This window comes from Amborella trichopoda, chromosome 9 (genome assembly GCF_054954075.1).
Source record: "Amborella trichopoda isolate Santa Cruz 75 chromosome 9, AtrichopodaSantaCruz75HAP2 v2.0, whole genome shotgun sequence".
NCBI classification, from domain to species: domain Eukaryota; kingdom Viridiplantae; phylum Streptophyta; class Magnoliopsida; order Amborellales; family Amborellaceae; genus Amborella; species Amborella trichopoda.
Genome location: NC_142344.1, coordinates 15,874,560 through 15,897,658, shown reverse-complemented (window position 1 = coordinate 15,897,658; position 23,099 = coordinate 15,874,560). Strand labels below are relative to the sequence as shown.

Genomic DNA, 23,099 nt, shown 5'->3' with positions numbered 1-23,099 from the left:
CTTGAGAGACAATGCCAGGACAGTCCACCAAAAGCCCACTCATCATATTCACCTTTTTGGTTGTTTTTAGGGTTCTTGGTTTGGGGGACCCCAACCAATGCTGTGGAATGGCGTGCTAAATGCACCATGATTAGGAGACAGCCCAATGACAAACTCTCTCTCTCTCTGGCTTGACTTAACTAATGGGAACGTGCCCTTTTATTATGTTGTGCATATTCTACTCCATGGGCTTTTGACCTCTGAAACATAATGCTATTCTCTTAAGAGATAGATTGTTTTTAGAGGCCGTTCAGGTAACAATAATTGAGTTATTTATGTATCGATCTTTTTTTTTAAAAAAAAATAAATTAAAAAAAATGCTTTATTTATGGGTGAAAATTATAAAGAAAGTCGGTTAACTTGTTTTTTTTTTATTTTAAGAAAGTTACCCCTCGATTTGAGGACATCCTTGAATTTTAATTTTAATTTTTAGTTTTTTCGTTAGTGGGGCATTGCCATAAGGGGCATTACCCTACTAACACAAAAATTAATAAAATAAAATAAAATAAAATAAAATAAAATTCAGACCGAGAATTTCATTATTTCAAAAAAATGAATTGACCGACCTTCATTGTAATTTCAACCTATAAATTGAGCATTTTATATTTGAAAAAAAAAATTTAAAGTCCGGTAAATCAAATGACAATGAAAAGTTGAAAGTAAAGTAAAGGAATATCATTTAATAAATTTATTCCGTGTCCTCTTTGTAAAGGGTCATTTCCAATGTTTCGATATATGGGGGTGTTTTATATGCCATCTCAAGGTGGTAACACCTCATCTGTTTTTGTTTAATATATTGGGCTTGAAGGTGAAGAGGTGCATTTCTCAATGCTCAAGCAAGGAGAGAGAATGAGCAGGACACCTCCAAAGCAGTACAGCAAAGTTGTTCAGCCCAATCATGGAAGGACAAAAGGAATCACCGTATCCATAATGGAACCAACCTGGTAATTCCATGAGAGAGAGAGAGAGCAGCTGCAGAGAGAAGGGAAGCAAAGACACACATCTATGCCCTGTCAACACGTGAATCAATCGCTTTATGGTCGGCGATCATTCTCTCTCCTCTGTATTTCCTATTCATACCTAAGCTACATGCATATATATACACATCTACAGTCACCGAGTTCCTGTGCACGGTTCATTTTCCATTGCTTGGAGGATATTAGTGTTAGGGAGAAGATGAGGCCATCATGTTATTTGGTATTCTTCTTGATATGCTTCATTTTGCCAAGTGATCACCAGAGCTGGGGTTTAAGGACGATTCCTAAAGGTGACACCAAGCAAACCAACCCTTGTTTCTTGCTTCTATTTTATACAAATAAACTGAATAAGTATCCATAACTTGGAGTTTGGAAACGAGGAGCGGTGTTATATTTGTAAAAACATCATATTTGTCCCAAAAAAGTAAAAGGAAGTCCTTGAATCACGTCGTCTCACCGTTGTTTTTCTAATGACAGATAAAAATGAGTTGGCCGTGCCGAAAATGGCATCAAGGAGTTCACAACATAAAGTGAGTAACATGAATGTCTTAGAGAAAGATTCCATCAGTTGAATTTGATATTTATGTACTTTCTCCCACTCTAATGTTCCATTTTAAAATGTCTCATTCAGCTTGATGTTTATGTGCTCCCCTCTGAGATTTTGCAGGGACTAGAGTGTAAAAACACAGGTAAGGGCAAAGAAGGATGCCAGGACGATGGCGAGTCAGAAGAGAGTATGTTTGAGAATGGAGACTATATCTACACCAACTCCCATCCATGAAAAACGCAGGAAACTCGCTGCCACCACCTACGCACATGATATATTGTCAGTGCATGGCAGCACTAACATTAACATCAAGCAGGAGTAAGAACTGAAGATCCCTGAAAGTTGGGTTTGGCTTTGCATCATGTGGAAGCAATAATCCAACATGTGTGAGAAAGGGGTTTGGCCTTAGCAAGAGTGTAAATCCTAGAATAACCAATTTGGACCTTTTTTTTTTTTCTTTGACGTGTGTGAGATGAGCTTGAATTTTCTTCTAGAAATGTCTGTGATACCTGTGAAATAGATTTCCTAATTGATTTCCCTTCATTTCGTTTATATATGCTGCTCTTGATTTTTCTTCTTGAAGCATCCAAAATACCCTTGTAAATAAGAAAATTGCACCAGTTAGCTTGTTATGGATAAAGGCGCCCCTTCCTATCTACGTTTCTCCATTCATGTTGGATACACTAAACATAATGTGCATACCTGGTATGGCAAAAATCAAGTAAAAACTTTGCTCCATTCATGTTGGATACACAAAACATGTAATAAGAATTCAAAGAACTGAAAATCTCCATGAAGCTGAAGGTAGCAACGCATTGAAGTTTTGAGGCTTCTATATAGTAAAAATCAAACCAAACAGCAACACAATGGAAATCGACCTTGTTACGTTACCGATATAGAAGTAATTAATTTAATATAGGTTTTTTCATGATGGAGTAATTGTGGGTTGTGACAAAAGTATCTACAAGTACTCTCTGCAATATCATCCTGGAAATGCTCACAAACGTTTTTCTTTTGGATAATTAAAATGCTTACAAACTTAGTCATGACTCTTTGACAGTAAAGATGGGAAGGTGGGTTCTACTACCAGAACCACTCATGTAGAGCATGAACTGCTTTGACATGGGTGGGTACAAGGGGCACGGAGCCATACAAGGAAATGAAGTCATTGAGGCATTTATTCCTCCTCCGGTTGTGTCCTAACAAACTGCTGATGCCAGATGCCCCTATCTCATAAATTTTTCCTGCACAGGACACAGCATAAAATGTCTCAGAGAAAGTAAGACTAATAATTAATGCAACGAACAACCACTATTGATAAAAGATAACAATCCTTTTCAGGGTCATCAAACAGAAACTCTCACATTTTTTAAACAATAACCACAATGAATAGTTTATTTTTGAACTTGCTTTATTTATAGTTCCAGAACTCATCAAGACATGGCATTTCAGAAAATTCATCTATTTTGTGAGACAATATCTAAAGATGGTGCAGTTAAGCCAAAACAAGGTTTATCCACGATTTGATGCGAAAACCAGAACTGTAACTTCACCTGGAAACAACCTGTCATTGGTTTAGCAAGAAGGGTAGAGTGGCATTTTCTTGGTATGAGCCCAGCAACATGAATTTAAAAGTGATACTTAATTGCTGCCAGTCGGAAACCTCTATTATTTTCCCTCTAAATGACAAGAAAGCTGGAATACTACTCTCAATCATAAGGACTTATTTCATACAATTGGGCATTAGCTTCTAAACAAATTAAGGATTGACAGACCAAAATTGGCCCGTACATCTGTTATTGTTTTGGCATCTGTGCATGCATTTGGTGCATGTGAAAAACAACCAACTACAAGTTCGCAAAAAATATAGAAATATAAATATCATATGGATATTTTATATATGAGCTGGTGTCATCTTCATCCTCCAGGTCAACAAATAATTTGCAAACTAACAAAACATCCTATAAATGTTTCCACCAATATGAGATCCCTCAGTTCTTTAAACTCTGATGACCATGGCCGACTGGGAACTTACTGTAGCCATGGAAAACCCAAAAAGGAAGCATCTCAGCCGTGAAGCTCTAAAAAAACGTACTCAAATAGAAAATGGCCAATGCAATAAAAATGAGATGTGGTTAGATTTCCAATACTGAGAAAAAATCTAACCAATTTTAGTACAACTAGTTCTTGAAGCTTTCAGTTTCCTATACCGGTGCTTTAGAATATAGCTAAGGAGAAAGGACAAGGAAATATGAAAGTAACAGATTCCACAATCGATGAAGAAAATCTTCCTTGATCAGAAAGAGTTCATAGGTTTCCCTTATGCATCATATATACAATTGCTTGTGATCTTAATGCACCAGCACCAGGGCTATAACAAAATGACCATATTGAACCTCGGAATAGTCAGAAACAGGCAAGCAGAAAAAAAATGATTAGTGATTGATGGGCAGCAAAGAGAAGGAAAAGTTATTTCACAGAAGTTATATAACATGAATTCAAAATGGCTAGATAACAATTCTCCCTCCAAGATGGATATGGGCCATAGAAGAGCTTGGCCCCGATGTGTGAGGCAAGTCTGAAACATGCAAAAATGAGTTGCGCAGATGATTTTGGGCAGCGTTTAGATAGGGGTATCTAATGCATTAGAATATAATGTCCCTAAGGATCCTACGGCAGTCAAGGTGATCATGGCTAGGCTGCACCTTGTGGTGTACAGTACACAATCAAAATGCTCTAAATCCCCTTTGTATGGCTTGCAATGGGGTCACACCCCTGCATTAGCAATTTTTTATGCATGCAGTCCAAAACCAGCTTTGAGTTATATGTTTAAAAATGGATGCATTGGGTGCACAACAAGGTCCTGCAACATTTGTGTGGGGCTAATCATTTCTTGTGAACAGAGAGAGAGAGAGAGAGAGAGAGAGAGAGAGAGAGAGAGAGAGAGAGAGAGAGAGAGAGAGAAACATTGCAAGTTTTCATGGTCTTACATGTCTGGACCATAGTCTATGATTAAAAGCAGAAAGAGAAGCATAGAATTGGAAATGAGGAGAGAATGAGGAAACCAAACCTTCACAAGAATAACTGGTTAGAATCGAAGAATAAAATAAATGATAATCAAGAAGCCATATAACCTTGAAATCATAATTCATAAGTACCACAGGAAGACAGGAAACTGTGGTAAGAAAGACATCTCATTCATTTAGGAGAGAAATCCTTTCTACAAAGTTACACGAAGGGTTAATAGCCCTATTGGGTAATAACTGCAACAACTTTACATTAAAAACATACATACGAAATTCCAAAATGTTCCTAAAGGCTAAGGTAGATAGCACTAACACCTGAAACTATTAGAAGTTTCCATCTTTTGAGAAATAATCAACTTTATAGCACGCCCCAACATCTACTTGAAGGCCTTCACCACAGAAATTTGCGGGAGTTAAACGCCCCAACAACTTTATAGGTTTGAGTTTCAGTTTCCTCATTTCATTAACATTCTGATGTGCAATGATATCCGAAAATCTATAGAGGTCTAGAAGGTTGCTTGGTTACTTCTTATAAGCTCCATACTCTTGATTAAGGCACATCCCCAATAAACTTCTACGATAGCCATACAAACTGTGGAATCTTCAAACCAGACGACAAAATTGAAAGAAAATGAACAACAAATACTGCCAAATTGTCTTCAAACACTCTCAAAGGGAAACCAATGCAGCAGAATCTGCTCTAGTAAAAGATGGCACAATGCCCAGATTGTGATTCATGCATGATACACTTGGGTGTTTTCATTTTTTTTCTATTTTATTAATTTTTATGATTGAAATTACGTTTTTAGTTTTCTTTTTTTGTAATTTTTTCTTTTTGTTGTAGAGAATTTAGGGGTATAGTTGGAAGGAAATAATAAATAAATCAAGTGCTAGGATTTAATTGTGCTTGGGTTTCTTAAGGAGCAAGTATGTTTTAGGGTGCCTTTCTTCTATAAACATGTAAATGGCGGATAAGAAAAAGATAGATAGAGATGAAGAATTTGTTTTGAGTCTTGTGAAAATATTCTTGAGATGGACTCCCTTGCAGACCCTGAAAGAAGGTATAATCTCATCCTTAAATTTTCTATTTTTTATTTATTTTAATTTTGTTTGTTTTCTCCCTACATCAATTGCTATTAGAGCTTGAAGATCCATCTACCATAATGCCCTGAAGTCCACTTTTGTGATTAAGGGTATACTACCGCTTACCATGACGTTTGTGAACCAACAAATCAAAGAGGGTGCAAACCAGCAAATCAAAGAGAGCAAAAATAAAGCCATGAAAGATATACAAGGAAAGAATGATGAAATAAATGAACGGTTGCGAAGATTAGAAGATATCAATCACTGAGAAGAAAGTACTCATAAGAGTGGATATGACACCAAATCTCAACCTTGTGGATCAAATGAAGAAGAAGTTCACATATATTGGATATTATGAAAAGGTAAATCTCAAAGAAAAAGATGTGGACAACAATCCAAAAGCACTAAAAATCTCAATAATCAATTATGAGAAGAAGAAAAGCTAGTTGTGGCATGTAAAATACAATCTTTTGAGCTTGAAGGAGAAATGGAGATTATGTTTGGCATCCCAGAGTTCCATTACAAGCAGCACACGAAGCATTTGATTAATTTACTAATTGAAGTGAAGAAGGTGGCTAGGCAAATGGTGGGAATCCATCACCAAAGGGATTGATGCAATTAGGGCTTTTCATTGTCTATTTTATTGTTTTATAAGAGATTGAAATTAGGTTTGGGGTTATTTAGGATTTTAGTTTTCGTTTATGCTACGTATGTTCTCTTTGTTGTAGAGAATTTAGGGTTGTAGTTGGAACATAAATACTAAGTAGATGACGTGCTAGGACTTAATGGTATTTAGGGTTTCTTAAGGAGCTAGTTAGTTTTAGGGTTCTATTATTTTATAAATATGTCAATATTGGAAAAGCAAAAGATAGAGAAGAATAATTTTTTTGGGTCTTGTGAAAAGATTTTTTTGTGGCGGACTCCACTGCGGACCCTAAGAAGGGCATGGTCCTTACCTTTTTTTTATTTTTTCTGATGTGTTTAATTTTCTTTCTCCCTCCTTCCTACATCAATATACCCCAGCAAGGGGCTTGAAGATCCCTTCCCTCTTTCTATATTCCAGTGCAAATACTTAGTTTTAACATCACATTTGTATAAAGAAAAGCGATATGTAATCTGTACATCTTTTATATTTTAATACAAACTAGCCAATTACCTCAAAAAAAATAAAAGTTTCAACCAAATTATCTATAATATAGGGATAAAATTTTCCACATCGGCATGCTAAATTGCAAACAGAATCTTATAAACCTATGGAAATGGAGCATTTCTTTTTAAATCAAGGCAGAAGCCATAGAAGCTGTGATCTCCTTCTAGAATGGCGCTTCCCTCCAGGACCTTGATTCAAGATTCAGGAATGGGAGAAAATGAAAATAACGGTTCTTGGAGCGAATGTCTTTTATGGAATAGGTGGTTCGATGCCTCTGCTACAACAGTGCTAAAAATTAACTTCACCGAATAGCAATCAAATGTATAGCACCCAATTGATGTCCATAGATATCACAAGAATATAGTGGATACACAAACAAACATATCAATATATACCAACACATAGAAGTGTGTTCAGTAGGTTTTCTATCATATGATAACATATTAATATACAGCTCATGAAACATGTGGGAAACGAAAAAAATGTAACAATTCATAATTCAGTACAAACACACAATGTTCAAAACGGCGTAGGCGGCCGCCTAAGCAGTTTGTGCTATGGGCCACCTAGGTGCTATGGCGGCCGCCTAGACCCAAAGGCGGCGTGTGTTGTCTTTTTTTTAAAAGTTGGATCCCCCACACCTACCCCCATTTTATTGTATATACTATATAATAGTAATTACAAATTAATACATTTTTTTTGTTTATCAATAAATTAATAATTACTATCACATGCAAAAAGAATTTTTGATAAATTAATAATTAATACTATTTTTTAGTTTACCAATAAATTAATAATTATTTTTACATGCAAAAATATAAATGGCATAAAAAGTATAATCCTTCTATATATTAATTAACACTGAATTAATAATATTTTTTGGTTTACCAGTAAATTAATAATTAAAAATTAATACTATTTTTTGGTTTACCAATAAATCAATAATTACTGTTACATGTAAAATGTATTTTCGATAAATTAATAATTACGAATTAATATCATTTTTTGGTTTACCAATAAATTAATAATTACTACCACATGCACAAAGCATTTTCGACAAATTAATAATTACGAATTAATACTATTTTTTTTGGTTTAACAATTAATAATTACTGTAACATGCAAAATGCATTTTCGATAAATTAATAATTACGAATTAATTCTATTTTTTGGTTTACCAATAAATTAATAATTATTACCACATGCACAAAGAATTTTCGACAAATTAATAATTACGAATTAATACTATTTTAATTAATACTATTTTTTTGGTTTAACAATTAATAATTACTGTTACATGCAAAAAACATTTTCAATAAATTAATAATTACAATATAATACCATTTTTTGGTTTAACAATAAATTCATAATTATTGTTACATGCAGAGCGACAAATAGCATAAAAAGTCTAATGCTTCCATATATTAATTCGAACTGAATTAATACTATATTTTGGTACAGGTCAAGGTGGCACCTAGGCGCCCCCCTTTTACACCACCTTGGTGGGTGCCTAGCCAAAGCCGCCTAGTCCACGATTAGGTGTTTTTCAAAAAATGCTGCCTAGGTGGCTGGGTGGCTGAATTTTCGTTCATTGGAAACACACAAACCACACAAATATATAAATACACACACACACACCCCGACATAAAATCTCTTGAGATTTGGTTGTTTCCATCTTCATGTGCAAATGGCCTCTAGACACTCCCGACTTTGAGGTTTTGTGAATCTTTTGCTTCCCCGTACCTAATAAGCATTCTACTCTCAAGTAGAAACTAAGTTGAGAAGGCAGAGTTTAGATACAAGGAACACTCATAAACCTCCGTCAAGAGTGAGGCAACATAGAACTCATTGAGAGGTCCAAGAACTGTCACAAAATATAGGTACAAATTGACAAATGTTTCTCCACCAACTATTTGTTGTTGATGCCTGAGTTTTTCAATTCCATTTCGATTTCTGTGAATTTAAAATAAGATGGAGATCCCTTTCACTAGTATTTCTTGCAGCCATCAGTCATCTAGAAGTGCCAATTCTGTCATATTGTTTCCCTCATAATACCAGGCAAAAGCTTTCCATTCTTCCAGAGGCTCACAGGTACCATTCTCTTGAGTCTTGGATACAGAAATTTCATTAATTTGTTGACATCAAAGCAACCATTACAATCAAGCAAATAAATAATGTAAAACCAAACTTCAGTATGCAAGAAATCTAACTTCCAGACAAATCTGAATCATCACAGGGTACCTTGAACCCAAATTGGAGGAGCCCTGGTGGCATTAGCAACAAGCAAGGACATAGCAATCTCTTCGCAGTTTCTGTAGAAGAATGAATCAACCGTAGTACATAAGAAATTTAACAACATAAAGTAACACCAAGAATAAGTTTGACCAGCTTGAAATTGACCTTTCACTAATTACATAATCATGAATGGACGAGGGCATCTTATGTGCGTATAGATCCAAGTACTTTTTGTGAAAGAATGCTGCTTTCGAAAGAACCATACTGTAGGTACCCATCCACCACACTGACCACCATCCACCATATTTGTAATATGTTGAACCATCTTTCTGCAGCATGAGAACAACCTAACCTCAGTTAAGTGTTGCAAATAAATTACTCAAAGCAAATAAACATGACAAAAACTTATTTCCATCTTTATCCAGGTAATACAGAAAGGAAAAGTTTTAGTATTGAACAGGTGATCCCCAACTGTGCAATTCTTACAGACAGCTGAGATGTTTTATGCATTTCCATTTGGTTCATTTTTTTATGCGAAATTTCATTCGTCCACAAAATTGAACGGCTGTTGACCAACTGCTCAATTCTGTCCATATTTATTTTCCATACTACAACACAACTTATGAATATGAACATATATGTGCAAAGAACCTATGATCCCTATTCAACGGTTCAGTCAGGATTTTTTACAATAGAGCACAAATACTTTCATGCAATGCCTGAATCTTAAGTGACCACATTTTCAATGTTTTAAAAAAGTAAAAATTAATTTAATTAGAAACAGCTCATATTGGACATGAAAATGATACATCGGGGGGACATCTAAGTGACCATATTGATGGCACTAGAGAGTAGAAATCCTCAGTAAGGAATTCCTGTACTACGCAATGAAACTTATGCTTTCCAACAGCCAAAATATGATCACATTCAGGCCCTTGGTTAAGTGATTGTAATATTAGATGCACAACAGAACATAACAAGACTGAAAACCAGACAAGCTACTCAGAAGGGCAACCAAAATATTAGAACCAGGGAAGTTTACTTGATGCAAATGGCATCCAATAGAGATGAATTCTGGAATAAGGACGTGTTTTGAGTTGCTTTGCTTTATATAGAACGACGTGCTGGAAAATTATCATGTTTGATAAGTGCCACCCTTTTTTTCTTGGTAAATCATTTCTTTTTTTTTTTGAAATTGTTAACTTGCTATTAAGGAACCACCTACAATATGGGGGTTCTAAACCAAAAAGAAAGGCTTACCCCAGGGGTAGGACGATGAGCCTGAGGCCCAAGTGATGCGTTTTGTGCATCTCCTTCAATAATCAGCGATTGGTGCCAACAAGGGTCGAAAAGTTTGAGGCCTTCAAGGATATCCATTGACTCAGCCAACTGGGAATCAGCATGGCCGATATGGCTGGAGTAGGATGCTAAAGTCAAGCCTTGGTGGTCCCTGTATAGGCTTCCGACACCTGCGGGCCTGGGGTTCCCTAGGGAACACCCGTCAAAGTTCAGCTTAGTGTGCCCAAAGGGAGGTGGCAGCCACAGGTTAGCCCGAGTTGGACAAGGAGCGCGGGCGTAGAGCATGGATTGCCAGTTGCGGAGGAAGATTGAGGAGGTAACCCTTGAACCTCTTGTGGTTGGAGGCCTAAAAGATGACCAAATAAGTGATTTTATTAAGGAGACCCGGCACCGAGCATTTCTCAACTCGAAAGATGCGGGAGTTCCTTTCGGTCCAGATGATCGAAACTGTGACTGCTATAGGGGCCTTCCACAGTGTCGTGCCAGCTTTAGGCCAAGGACAGACTTGAGACAAAGTGTAAAGGGCCAGAATGGGGGGAGGGGGTGACCCATGTCCAACCAAAGAGTCGAAGTAAGTAACCCCAAAGATCCTGGGCCACGGGACAAGAGAAAGAGGTGGGGGTTACTTTCTTCATCGGAGAGGCACGTGGTGCACCTGTTGGGGATGGGGATGCCTCTACATTGTAGGTGGTCAACCTTGAGGGCTTTTTCAGAAAAAGCAATCCAATTAAGAGCTTGAATTCTTGGAGGTGCAATGGAGGACTATGCCTGGGCCACAATTGATGGTGGTGAGTGGGGAAAGGTGGGTGGCAGCAGCAGGGTTCTGTAAAAGGATGCGACGGTGAAGGATCCCGTGGGTGATGGGATCCAAACAACTTGGTCAAGACCAAGGTCAGCATGGAAGGTGGAATGAAGGAGGGTTGAAAGATTGATGAAATCTTGAGACTCCGAGGCAGAAAGGAGTATGCTGAATGACAGGTTCCACCCTCTACTGTGACCCGAGAGGGGCATTTCCTCAGCCACCGAGGCATTTTGGGATAGAGAGAGGGAGAAGACAGAGGGGAAGGCGTCCCTTAGGGGATTATGGCCCAACCATAAGTCCAACCAAAAACGATGCAGGTTCCCTACCAAGGATGGAATCTAAATGAGGCGTTGGAAGAGGGTGAAGGAAGATAGAAAAGATTTCCATGCACCCAAAGGCCTACTTGTGGGTCTACCTGCTGGTAGCTAAGCAATGGGGTCAAGACGGTACTTACTGTGGATAACTTGGATCCAAAGAAGATTTTCTTGGGTGGCTAGATGCCACAACCATTTGCCCAGCAGGGCCGTGTTGTGTTTTCTCAGGTGCCGGATATCGAGACCTCCGAGGAGTTTCGGTTGACCAAACTTTCTCCCATGAGATGAGGTGGAATTTCTTCGAACTAGAATCACCCGCCCAAAGGAAATTCCTCAAGAGCTGTTCCAGATGGGAGGCCACTGCCACGTGCATGTGAAACAAGAACATGAGCTAGATGGGAGTGTTGGAGAGGGTTGCCCTGATGAGAGTGATTCTGCCAGCGAAAGAAAGGAAGCGACATTTCCATTCAGCAAGTCCACGATCCACCTTATCAATGATAGGGGACCATTGACGCTTCTTTGGTTTACCAAGACCTAGAGGCATGCCCAAATAAGAGGTGGGCAGATCCTTAATTTGGCAGGCCCATCCTGAGGCTAGGGAGAGCATCCTGGGTCTAATCAAAGCTACCTTGATAATTTTGGACTTATCCAAGGGGACCTTGAAACCCGTAGCAAACTCGAAGCACTCGAGGAAAATGCGAAGGGAATGCAATTCCTAGGGGGATTAAATTGGGTTTTCATGAAATGATGGAGGTAAAAGTGTAGAGCATGGAGTCAAATTAAGTTAATGAGCTTTTAAGTTCCCATGAGTCAATCGTGTGGAGTTCCTATGCATGGGGACTTGGACGCATGCATGAGAATTTGGATTCATGGATTGGAATTTGGGGGCATGAATATAGATTCATGATGACTAGGCTGTGTGGGAAATTGGAAAACTAGGATATTTTTTAGTCATTTCTCCTTTGTTGTAAGGGCATTTTGGTCATTTTTCCACCTAGGGTCGGGTGTGGGAGAACTCTATAAATACTTGATTTTGCTGTAACAAGAGTATTTGATGAATGAAAATTGTTTCCCCTTTCTCCCGCATTATGTAGTTAAAGTGTGGCCCCAACGTGATGTTGGCTATGTGGCCTTTTAAGGCCTTAAAGCTTAGAGTTTTACGCTTAGTGGAAGTTAGAGAGAGACTGAATCAGGGTGCTTGACGTACTGGGGCCCAAATTTATATACCCCGAGTATTTGAGGCAATGAGAGTATAAGTTTTGAGAGTGTGAACTCTCGGAGAGGTGTGAGGGTCACCTCCCAGTCAGGACTATATTGATTAGAATGCCTCATAGTTGATGTGATAAGCCAGGGCTTAGAGAATCCAATCGAGAATAATAGAACTCGAGTATTCACCCTGTATGGAATGGTCGGCTCATGGTACATGAGCCCGTATCCTGACACGAGACCGTTCCATGGCATATGCACCCACAGTCATATGGGGAAGCCACTTTTCTATAGTATTATCCAACTTAGAAGAGCTAGTGCACATGTGTTTTGAGAGGACCCCTGTATTTAAATAGGAACATGTCTCACAGGGGTGCACCAGTAATCCATTGAACCTCAGGTGATAGGAAGCTCTAGTGCAACGATTTTGATGTGACCAATTATGTGTCCCTGCCATGGACTGTGGAGCATAGATCCATTGGGTTAGCTTGAGACACTAGTGGAACGTCATTCGGGTTAACCCAATGGAAGACCCTGATTAGTGTTATAAGTCTAGAGATCTCATTTACCTTTGGCTCAAATTAATCTAAGATTGATGAGAAAAGATTTTATATTGATGAGAAATTGTGTAATACTGTTGAGAAATCATTTAGAGAATTTTTGGGATTTTTGAAGAATTTTTCAGATTGTTTTAAACAATAAAAAATGTGATTTTCAAATTTGTTTGACATAAATACCAAACAAGGACATCCTATGGGGATGCCACATGAATCCCAAGTGCCCATAGGGATGCCACGTGGCATCGTCACCTCCCCACTCGTGGATGACATCATGCTGACATCATATCCATGTGAGGACTTATTTGTCATTAATTCTTTTATTGGTATTATGTTATAACATGTTATTTTGTTATTTAAAGTGTTATTTATTGTTATGACTTAAGTTTCTTTTACGTCACATGTTTTTTTTGCTCTTGTGCCATTTTTGGCATGTGTGAAGTCATGGGATTTTGAAAATTAATTTAATTCATATTATTATCCACATATGATTTTGTAGCATGTGGGTATATCTTATGTGACACCACCTTAGGCTTGACCCATGTGAAACTTTAGTGCTGTTAAAATCCTATTGGTGATGTCATAAGATGTTTTATTCACATGTGTGGATGTCCCATATTACCTTTATGTCCATGTCCTTGTATTTTATTGACTCTCACAAATTATTCAAAAACCATGGGCATAAATGTAAACATGAATTTGTACTTAATGGGAAATAAAACATGGAGTTAATGGCTTCAAGGTAAAATGACTATAAACTTAGGTTTTAAGGAGTGAAGGGTATCAAAAGCTCATCAATTGATCTTGGTGATAAGATATGGATGAGTGGCTTGCATAAAAACCTCTCATGTGCCATTGATCTAAGGCATCAAGGATCAAGATCAAATCCATCTTTATGATCTAAATATAAAAGTAACTTATGAGATCATCTATAACCCTAACTTAAGTATTCACTTCAAAGAGAGAGAGAGAGAGCCCTTGACAAAAACGTGGCCACCCATGAGACTATCCTCTTCCTTGAAGTAGTCCCTCATTTATGTGATCAAGTCCATACTATTGCTTCATTAAGGTATTGATTTTTCTTCGTATATTTTAATTCCTACCTTATTTCCATTATCAAAGCTTGCTGTAATTCTTAATTTACAGTAGCTTTCTTCATTTTTGGCCATGAAAACTTAATATTTGAAGAGTCCCAAAGCAATAGTGTAGTCCATACACATGGTATGTGTAGACTAGCTTGCTTACTCCATGATCTTGAGTGGTTTCAACTTGATTTTCGTGATCTTATTTTTCTGAAATTTTTCTTGAGAATATATAACTGTTGAGAGGTTTATTTCATCATATTTGAGCATATGCAATAGTCCCTAGAGTTCCTTTTTGAAGAGAGCAGACTGTGTGGGGTAGACAAAAGCGACATCGATTATTCATGAATAAAAGTTGATCTCCCTAGATTTTTTTGTTGTGAGAATGTTTTTTTTTTTTTAATAAAGGTTAACTTGTATTAAATATTAGAAAATTACATAAGTAGGGCGAGAGAAGACGACAGCCTACAAGTTCAGTGCTCAGAGAACATTCTAGAGGGAGGAAGAAGATGATAATAAAAGAAACGAGGGCGAAGGGGAAGACAATTAAAATGCAGCAAAGGGCAAGAAAATAAGATAAAAACAGTCGGTACACTATCGGACATCCTCAGTGGGGTTTTGGTCGATGAGAGAGCGGATAACCATTGTGGAACTGTTGCAATTTGTTCTACGAGCGCTGGTACTTCAAAAGGAAAGCTGACTTTGGAAGTGGCTAGAGTAGGCTCCCCTGAGGAGTCATGCCTTGTACGCAAATTGGCAGCCAACAGTGGGTTAGCAGAGCTTAAAGTGACCCTCTAGGGAGGGCTATCTATAACAAGCCCAACGTCAGCAGATAGATGCTTCGGCAGGACTATCTTCTATAAGCACTGCTACTACGAGAGGCTGGCTGACTATGGAAGAGACTATAGTGGTCTTCCTAGAGGAGCCAAGGCTTCTATGAAGGAAGGAATTCGTAGCCAAGAAAGAACTGCAGCTGAGCAAAGGGTCTTCAGTGGAGGGGTTAAGGTGGGCCACTAGGAAGGGCTATCAACTACAGGCCCAACCTTCAAAGAAAGAAAGGCTTGGGCAGTACTGTCTTCGATGAGTACTGCATCTTCAAAAGGCTGGCTGACTATGAAAAGCTAGAGTAGGCTCCCCAGAGGAGGCAGGCCTTCAGTGAAGAATCATCAGCCAATATTGAAATGTTAATGGGCAACTGGCCTATGGTGGATGGACCAGAGGGTGTACTGAGGTAAAAGACACCCAGGCTGAGGTAGGGGTGGATGTAGAGAACAGGGATGTAGTAGAGATGATGGGAAAGAGGATTTCTTCTGGTTTATCTCATTCTTTTTTATTTTTTTGGGGGGGGGGGGGGGCAGGTAGAGGATAAATGCTATGAAAGTATACATGGAGGAGATACAGAGATAGAGATGGTGGGGAGAGGAAATTAGGGCTAGAAGAGAGAGAAGCCGGAACAAAGTTTAGATAGGGGGGAATAGGGAAGAAGGATATGATTGTATATAAAGATCGGTAAGATAGGGGGATAAGAGAGGAGAAAGAATGTGATTGCAAAAAAGAGAGAGACAGAGAGAGGTGAAGTTGGTTGAGATGTAGGGGAGAAAGGAGAGGAGGATGCAGATGCAGAAGTGAGAGAGGGAGAGAAAGGGGGAAAGAAAGATGGGGGAATTAAGTCGGGGGAATTAAGTCTCAGAATTGCGCACCTTTGTTGTTGGGGCGGATCTAAGTTCTTCATCTCTTGTTGGAACCGACTTGGAACTCAGTACCAAAATTTATATTCCTTCTCAGTAATTTAGCAGCCACAGCTATTGCAATTGGCGATGACATCCGCCAGAAAGGTGAACATGGGAGGAGGATTGAGAGAGAACAGTATATGTGCTGGTGCCTGGTAAAAGTGGTCCCTTAGGAGATGGTAGAGATGGGTGAAGTGGGAGAGTGTAAAGCAGAATAGAAAGGTCACTAATAGAAAACACTAAAATGGGGTCCAGGATTTTAGGCTTACCAAAAGAACCATGTCCTATATTTTTCCTTTTCTCTTGTTTCTCCTTCCTCTTCTTTTTTTTTTTTTTTCGTTTCCTTTTTTTTCTCCTTTTTTCTTTCTTTTTCATTCTTTTTTTTTTTTTTCGCCTAGTGAAGTCACAGTATGCTTACGGGCCAAGGCTTGCTCCCTCCTTGGCCAATCTGTCTGCCTCCGAGTTAGCTTCTCTGTATACGTGGGTAAAGGACACTTGAGGAAGGGAGTTACATAAATAAAAAATATGATACAAAATGGAAGAAAGTCTCCATGGAGGTAATCACAGCTGTGTGGCCCAACTAATGATGTTGAGAGAGTTTGATTCAACCTGAATGCCTTGTGCTACAGGTGCTACGACAAGCACCTTGTTGAGGCCCACCACTAGGGCCTTAGCCTCCCCATAGGTCGAGTCTTGGTGCCCTATGAACTCTTAGAAGGTCCAGATGGAAGTAGAATGTTCCAACAAAATTCCTCCAATACCCGAAGGGCTAGGATTACCTAAAGAGGAACCATCTACATTGAGTTTGAGAAAGCCAGGGAGGAGAGGAGTCCAGTGAGGTCTCAGTCTGTTTATTTGGGTGCGAGGTGTAAAAGGCTATCCCAGTTTTTTAAGAAGTGAGAAATAGGAAGGGCAGCAAATATGGGAATGGACTTGGCCCAAAAGGCTATAAGTGCAGTTATGGATGCAAAAACAGCTGCTATAATTTTTTGTATGCTTCTGAAGGTTCTAGAATTTCTTTCTAACCACAAACTCCAAAAAAGGCTTGCTACAACAAGATGCAATAACTTCCTACCCTTTTGGGAAAAAAGGTGGTGCAAAGTATATTTGGAAAACGGGGTCATGTTAGCCAGGGTGACCCATTGAAGGCCAAAGAGTTTGAGAAGAGAGGCCCAAAGGCATTGAGACACTTCGCAGTGGAGGAAAAGATGGGGGAATAGTCTCCTCTTCTTGGAGACAGAGGATGCACTGGTTAGGGAAGGCAAATCCCCTATTTGGAGTTGGTCCAGGGTAAGGATTCTGCCCTGTAGAAGCACCCATATAAATGCTTGAACTTTGTGGGTATGGGTAAAGACCAGGAGAGGTTAATTAGGGGTTTGAGACTTGGGTTGGGTAGAAGGGAATTGTAGAAGGAAGCTACTGAGAAGCACCCGAGGGGGAAGGGGGCCAAATCAATGAATCTGGTCTAAAAAGAGTGCTAAAGCAATTCCCTAGTGATTGTGGCAAAGAGAGGAGGCTTCTTGATCATTAAGATCATGTCTGAAGATTGGTGTCCAGACCAAATTGGTGCCTGAGAAAGTCGCATAATTTGCGATAAGGGCCACTGGGTCTCGAGCTAATGGGAACAGGGAAGGGTGGGCATGAGCAAGAGGTGAAGATCCAAACCAGGTATCAGTCCAGAATTTAATTCTTAGGCCATTACCAAGGCTTAATCTAGTTCTGATGGAGAAGTCTATTTTAGAGGAGGAAATGCTTTTCCAAGCACCTGAGGATCTGTGCATGGGAGATCGAGGCAGCCAATCAACACCATTCATTCCATATTTGGCCTGAATAACTTCTTTCTAGAGTAGGGGATCGGGGGAAGAGAATTTCCACCACCAATTATCCAAAAGGGGTCGGTTCATGATTTTGAGGTTCTTAATTCCTAGACCACCGAAACCTTTTGGGTTGCAGACTTTTTCCCAAGCTACTAAATGAATTTTCCTGGTGTCATCTACCCCTGACCAGAGAAAATCACGCATGAGTTTTGGAAAAGAGACATGAATAATCGAGATGGGGATTTGGAAAAGAGACATGCAGTGAATAGGAATGCTAGCTAAGGTTGCACGACTGAGGGTGATTCTTCCCCCAAATAAAAAGGTATTTGCCTTTTCAGGAGGCAAATTTCCAAGTGAATCTCTGTATGAGATTATCCCACATGTTTTTCTTCAGTTTTCCTAAGCAAAGAGGGAGGCCCAGATAGGAGGATGGTATGGTTTCTGTGGAGCAGCCTAGGCGAGAGGCCAACCTAGTAAGAAAAGCAATGTCGACAGAAATACCCATCATCTTAGTCTTGGAAAGATTTACTTTCATTCTGGCCAGTAACTCAAAGGTTCTCAAGAAACGCCATAGACAATCTACTTGGTTTGGGTTGGCATCACAGAAGATGAGGGTATCATCTGCATAGAGTAAGTGGGAAATTGTGGGGCCAGAGGGGGAGGATCTGAAGCCCGAAAGGGAGCCACTTTCATAGAGTCTAGAGATTGTCTGGCTGAAGAGTTCCCCAATCAGAGTGAATCAGAAAGGTGACAGAGGGTCACCCTGCCTAAGGCCCCTTTGTGCTTGGAAGACGCCTTCGGGGGAGCCATTAATGAGGATGGAGAAACAGGGATTTGATATGCACTCTGAAGTCCACTTTCTCCAGATTGCACCAAAGGCCATTCTCGATTGAATGGAATCTAAAATTGCCCAGTCAGCCCTGTCATAAGCCTTTTCCCAATCCAATTTAATGATGAGGCCTGGTTGTCTAGAAAGGGATCTAGAATGGATAGCTTCATGGGTAGTCAGGACCCCATCCAGGATTTGTCTGTTAGCAGTGAATGCGGACTGGGTTGGAGATATTATGGAGGGCAGGACCAGCTGAAACCTAGATGCCAAGACTTTGGCCAGTATTTTGTAGGAAGATGCCAAGACATTGGCCAGTATTGGGTGGAAGTCTTTCAGCCTATGGGAACCCTCTAGTTTGGGAATCAGAGCTAGGAGGGTGCATTGTGAGCTGAGTTTATTTTGCCCCTAAGGTGGAATTCTTCAAAGAAGGCTTGAAGGTCTGGGGCAGTAGCATCCCAGAGGTTTTGGAATAGAGCTATAGGGAACTCGTCTGGTCCAGGGGCTTTATATTTCGGAAGATTAAAGGTAGCCAACCTTATTTCTTCCAAGGAGAAAGGCCTTTCAAGATTGGTTGCGACTTCAGGGGAGATAACTTTGAAGGATAGATTGGCTAAATGGGGGCGAGGGAGGTTGGATTTGGAAAATAGGTTAGAGAAGTATCTAATAAAAAGATGACTAATGTGGCAAGGGTTGGTGAAGATTTGGGGTCCAACAGTGATTTGAGTAACCGCAGTGCCCCTTCTTCTGGAATTGGCCGTCTTGTGGAAAAAGATGTATTTGGTCACCTAATTTAAGCCATTTGACCCTAGATAGCTGGTACCAGTAAATCTCCTCCTGTTTTAAGGTTTGGGAGAGATCTAATCTGGCTTGGTTTCTATCTTGACTTTCTAGGTCTGATAATGGTCTAGTTTCTTCCAGAAGGTCGAGGTTTGAGATTAAGGATGAGAAGGTTCTAATCCAAGTTTTGAAATTTGAGGGGATATCCCTACTCCAAAGCTTGAGAGCTGCTTTAAGGTTTTGAAGCTTACGAGTGTGTCTAAACCCTGCCCAACCAAATACATTTGAGGAGGACCACACTTAAGCGAACATGGAATGGAACGACGGTTCTTCAAACCAGTGCAATTCAAATCTAAAAGGTTTGTTGATACACTGGGTGTGATTAATGTCTAAAAGAATAGGCTTGTGGTCAGAGGTTGCTTTAGGAAGAACTCAAGAGTTGGTGTCAAGGAAGATAGCTTCCCATTGTTGGTTGATCAGAAACCTATCTAATTCAGACATAATTGGGGGTGTAGCATGGTTAGACAAAGTGAAGGACGCTCCACACCCTCTATGAAATCTGAAAAGGCTCTCATCGAGGCGTTGATAATTACCCCATTTGATTTTTCTTATGGCCACCTTACAGTGTTGAAGTCGCCGGCCACAAGCCATGGGGTAGTTAATGGGGGGGACACAGAGGAAAGTTCCAGCCAGAGTTGAGATCCAAGGGTTGGGTTTTTAGGGCCATAAACAAAGGAAAAAACAAAGGGGACATTGTTTGTCAGGCAGGTGAAGGATAAAGACACAGAGTATTCGAGGATTTGGGCCACGACACCTTGAAGGACGGTTGGATTCCAAATAATCCATGTACCCCCTGAGGCCCCTTGTGCAACTTTGGCTTCCTAAGTGCAAGGTTCTCGACCCAAGACAGACCTAATCATAAACAAGTCAGGGGATGGGAGCTTAGTTTTAAAGAGGGCTAGAATGGTTGGGTTAACTGTTTGGACAAGAGATTGGACATCGTTCCTTTTGGCGAGGCTGCCGAGCTCTCTGATATTCCAGTAGAGCACCTTCATTGGGGGGAGTTAGGGTGGGGGGTGGATTTCCTAGAGGTTTTCTTCCTAATGGGGCTAGCAGTGTGAATGGAGGCTAAGGAAGTTAAATCGGCTGTGTTCTGAGGGGTGTCATAGTTCACCCCTGATGGGGAAGTGGTGGACTGGTCTTGACACCATCTTGGAAAAGCCGGCTTTTGTTTCTGTCTTCGTGGCATGGTTGAGGGAGATGTGCTACTATGGGAGTCCTGGAAAGGGGAAGGTGAGTGGGGTATAGTTGACAGAGGTTGGGGAGAGAAGGGTGGAGGATTGGCGGTTTGAGGCAGAGGTGAGTAGTGCAAAAGGAACCAGGGCAGAGAAGTCTTGATTAGGGTTGGAGACATTTTGACTGTCGAAATGATCCGACTGAGTAAGTAAGGGGTGGGCAGAAGTCGAAAAGACAGAAGTGGAAGAAAGCGGGGGAGGAGTTGCAGATAGAGGCGCGTTGGGAGTGGTGGAAAGATTTTGCATAGATCCTGGGGAAGGGGCGAAATTAATGGCTGAGGGCGGCTGGGTTGTACAAGTACTCAAGTGGTTATGGTGGGACTGGGGAAGAGAGAGAAAAGTGGACTGCCACCTGGGTTGTGATGGGACTCGAGATAGCCTGAGGCGGCGGCTGACAGGTGCTATTAATGTCACTGGGGGCATGGCAGCGAGGGTCAATTATGGGACGAGGATGGGGGGCAGTCGAGGTCACATTTGATGAAGAGGCTGGGAATGGGGTGACCGACACGATGCATGGAGGCATGGCAAAAAGGAGTGGCTGTGTGACATGTGGCACGATGATGTTTTGGATTGTCATCGAAGATGGTGGCGGGTAACAGATGTCAAAGTACTCGTGAGAGTACTTCTAACATGGTGGGCGGCTAGCAGAAGTAGATGGGACATCTATGAGGTGGCCCTTGCCTTTGGTTGAATGAAGGCGGGGATCTCGAGACATGGGATTCATGGTAGTGCCACCGTTGGATGTAGAGGGATTATGGTCCTTAGGTTGGGGGGCAACGGTAGATCAGGGTCTAGTAGCAGATTTAGGGGGTTGTATGGTACTATGGTCCCTAGGGTGCTTGGGTGCATCGGATGAAGGCCCCGGAACATCAGAGTGCACTCGGTTTTGCGTTGGACCAGTCCACCCTTTGTGGTCCGGTTGAGGGCGGCCATGGCGGTGTTTGCGCTGGACCGAAACATATATCTTATAAGATAGACCATTGAAATGCAAGTTCAAGACACTAGGGATGAGATCTTCTGAAGATGAGGAAATTAGGATTACAATTTTTCCCAGAGGAAGGAATCCCAAGGATTTCCAATGGACAGAAAGGAATTGACAACAACAAATTTCAAAAAATTTGTTGGTGCAAAGGTGGAGGGGGATACCTTCTAAAGTGATCTAGAATTTTTTGAATTGGTGGGCACCAAGAGATGGTATCCATTTCTGTAAAGAAAGCTTTCAATTAAGTGTAGACTCCTGAGGGATAATTGGGTGGAAGTTGTTAGGAAATGAGAAGTAGCCTGTTAACAACATGGGGATTTTTAAAAATGTTCTGAAGCCATTTGTTAATCCCTTCAATGTCATTGCGCTGAGGCAAAAAAGTGTCAATGAGCGAGTTTTCTAAAGAAGAAATACGCTTTGAGATCTCCCAGTTGGGGGAGAACCAAACATGGGGTTGGTGGTTAAGGACCGAAACATGATATTCCTGAGTATTCATGACAGGGTTTTGTGCAGACTGAGGTTGCTCTGTGCAGGTTTTAGGATTCGAAATTAGTGCCTGAGCAAAGGTTTTGGGTTTTTCAAATGCGAACTGCTCTTTAGCAAGGGTAGATGGAATAGTGTAATGGGAAGGTAGGGGTGTAGAGGTAAGGATGGTGGCATTGTGGGGGTGTGATGGCAATACCTGACAACTATATGTTGCAGAGGGGTGAGTTGGTAGTTGAGAGTGAGGAGGTGGATTATAGGTTTTTTCTGAATATGAAAGAGGGTGGAGGGGGTTGGAGGTTAGTGTTGGGATAAATCTTGTTTATAGGGTGTGTTTGGGGTTGGGGAAATCTTACCTTCCTGGTAGAGGGGTTGTTACGGGATTTTGAAAGGATGGTGGGATTTCTTTTTGGGTTAGTACATTGGGGGCGTCGATGGCGACTAGAGGAAGGTGAAGGATGAGTCTGATGGTTCTGACGAGCCCTGCATAGGGTTTGAGTACGCCTGGGTTGAAAGTAGTCTTTATGGTGGTTAAAAGTGGTAGCTGATTAATCTTGGTGGCGATTGAAGCTTGTATCCTGATGGGAGGATCCTCTGAAGTGAGAGACTGGGTGAGCCTTAAATGTCCGGTGGGTGGGCCTTGAAAGCCTGGTGTTTCTATAGTCGTTGGAGGTTTAAAGGCGCTGGTCCCTTTGGTGATGGCTGCTTCTGTCATAAGAGGGACTTCGGCTAAGTTGAGAAAGACTGTAACCAGTGGGTCGGTGGCACCTGTGGTGATATCTTCTTTCCCAGGAGGGGCTTCGGTGTTGTCGAGAAAGTTTGTAACCTGTGGGTCTACGACTAGGAGGGCTGTAGTCTCCGTAACTTCG

General features: G+C 40.6%; 1 protein-coding gene and 1 long non-coding RNA gene across 6 annotated transcripts in view; one reads left to right on the top strand and one right to left on the bottom strand.

The window, feature by feature from the left end:
* The first annotated feature begins 819 nt into the window (after window positions 1-819).
* Window positions 820-2,106, top strand: LOC110006383 (uncharacterized). Its single transcript, XR_002279293.2, has 3 exons — window positions 820-1,306; window positions 1,494-1,546; window positions 1,684-2,106. It is a non-coding gene; the product is annotated as an uncharacterized LOC110006383 (long non-coding RNA).
* A 336-nt stretch (window positions 2,107-2,442) lies between these two features.
* The window catches only part of LOC18424480 (glycosylinositol phosphorylceramide mannosyl transferase 1), a 46,874-nt gene continuing 26,217 nt past the window's right edge, over window positions 2,443-23,099 (bottom strand). For 4 of the 5 annotated variants that reach the window (XM_088848028.1, XM_011630710.3, XM_020661478.2 and 1 more), the window contains 3 exons: window positions 9,223-9,386; window positions 9,064-9,134; window positions 2,443-2,807 (listed from right to left, as the gene is read on the bottom strand). In XM_088848028.1, the coding sequence (XP_088704154.1) occupies window positions 2,647-2,807; window positions 9,064-9,134; window positions 9,223-9,386 (396 nt within the window). In that variant the 3' untranslated portion in view covers window positions 2,443-2,646. The remainder of the gene's footprint in view (window positions 2,808-9,063; window positions 9,135-9,222; window positions 9,387-23,099) is intronic. The other variant, XM_020661477.2, reaches the window with a different exon arrangement.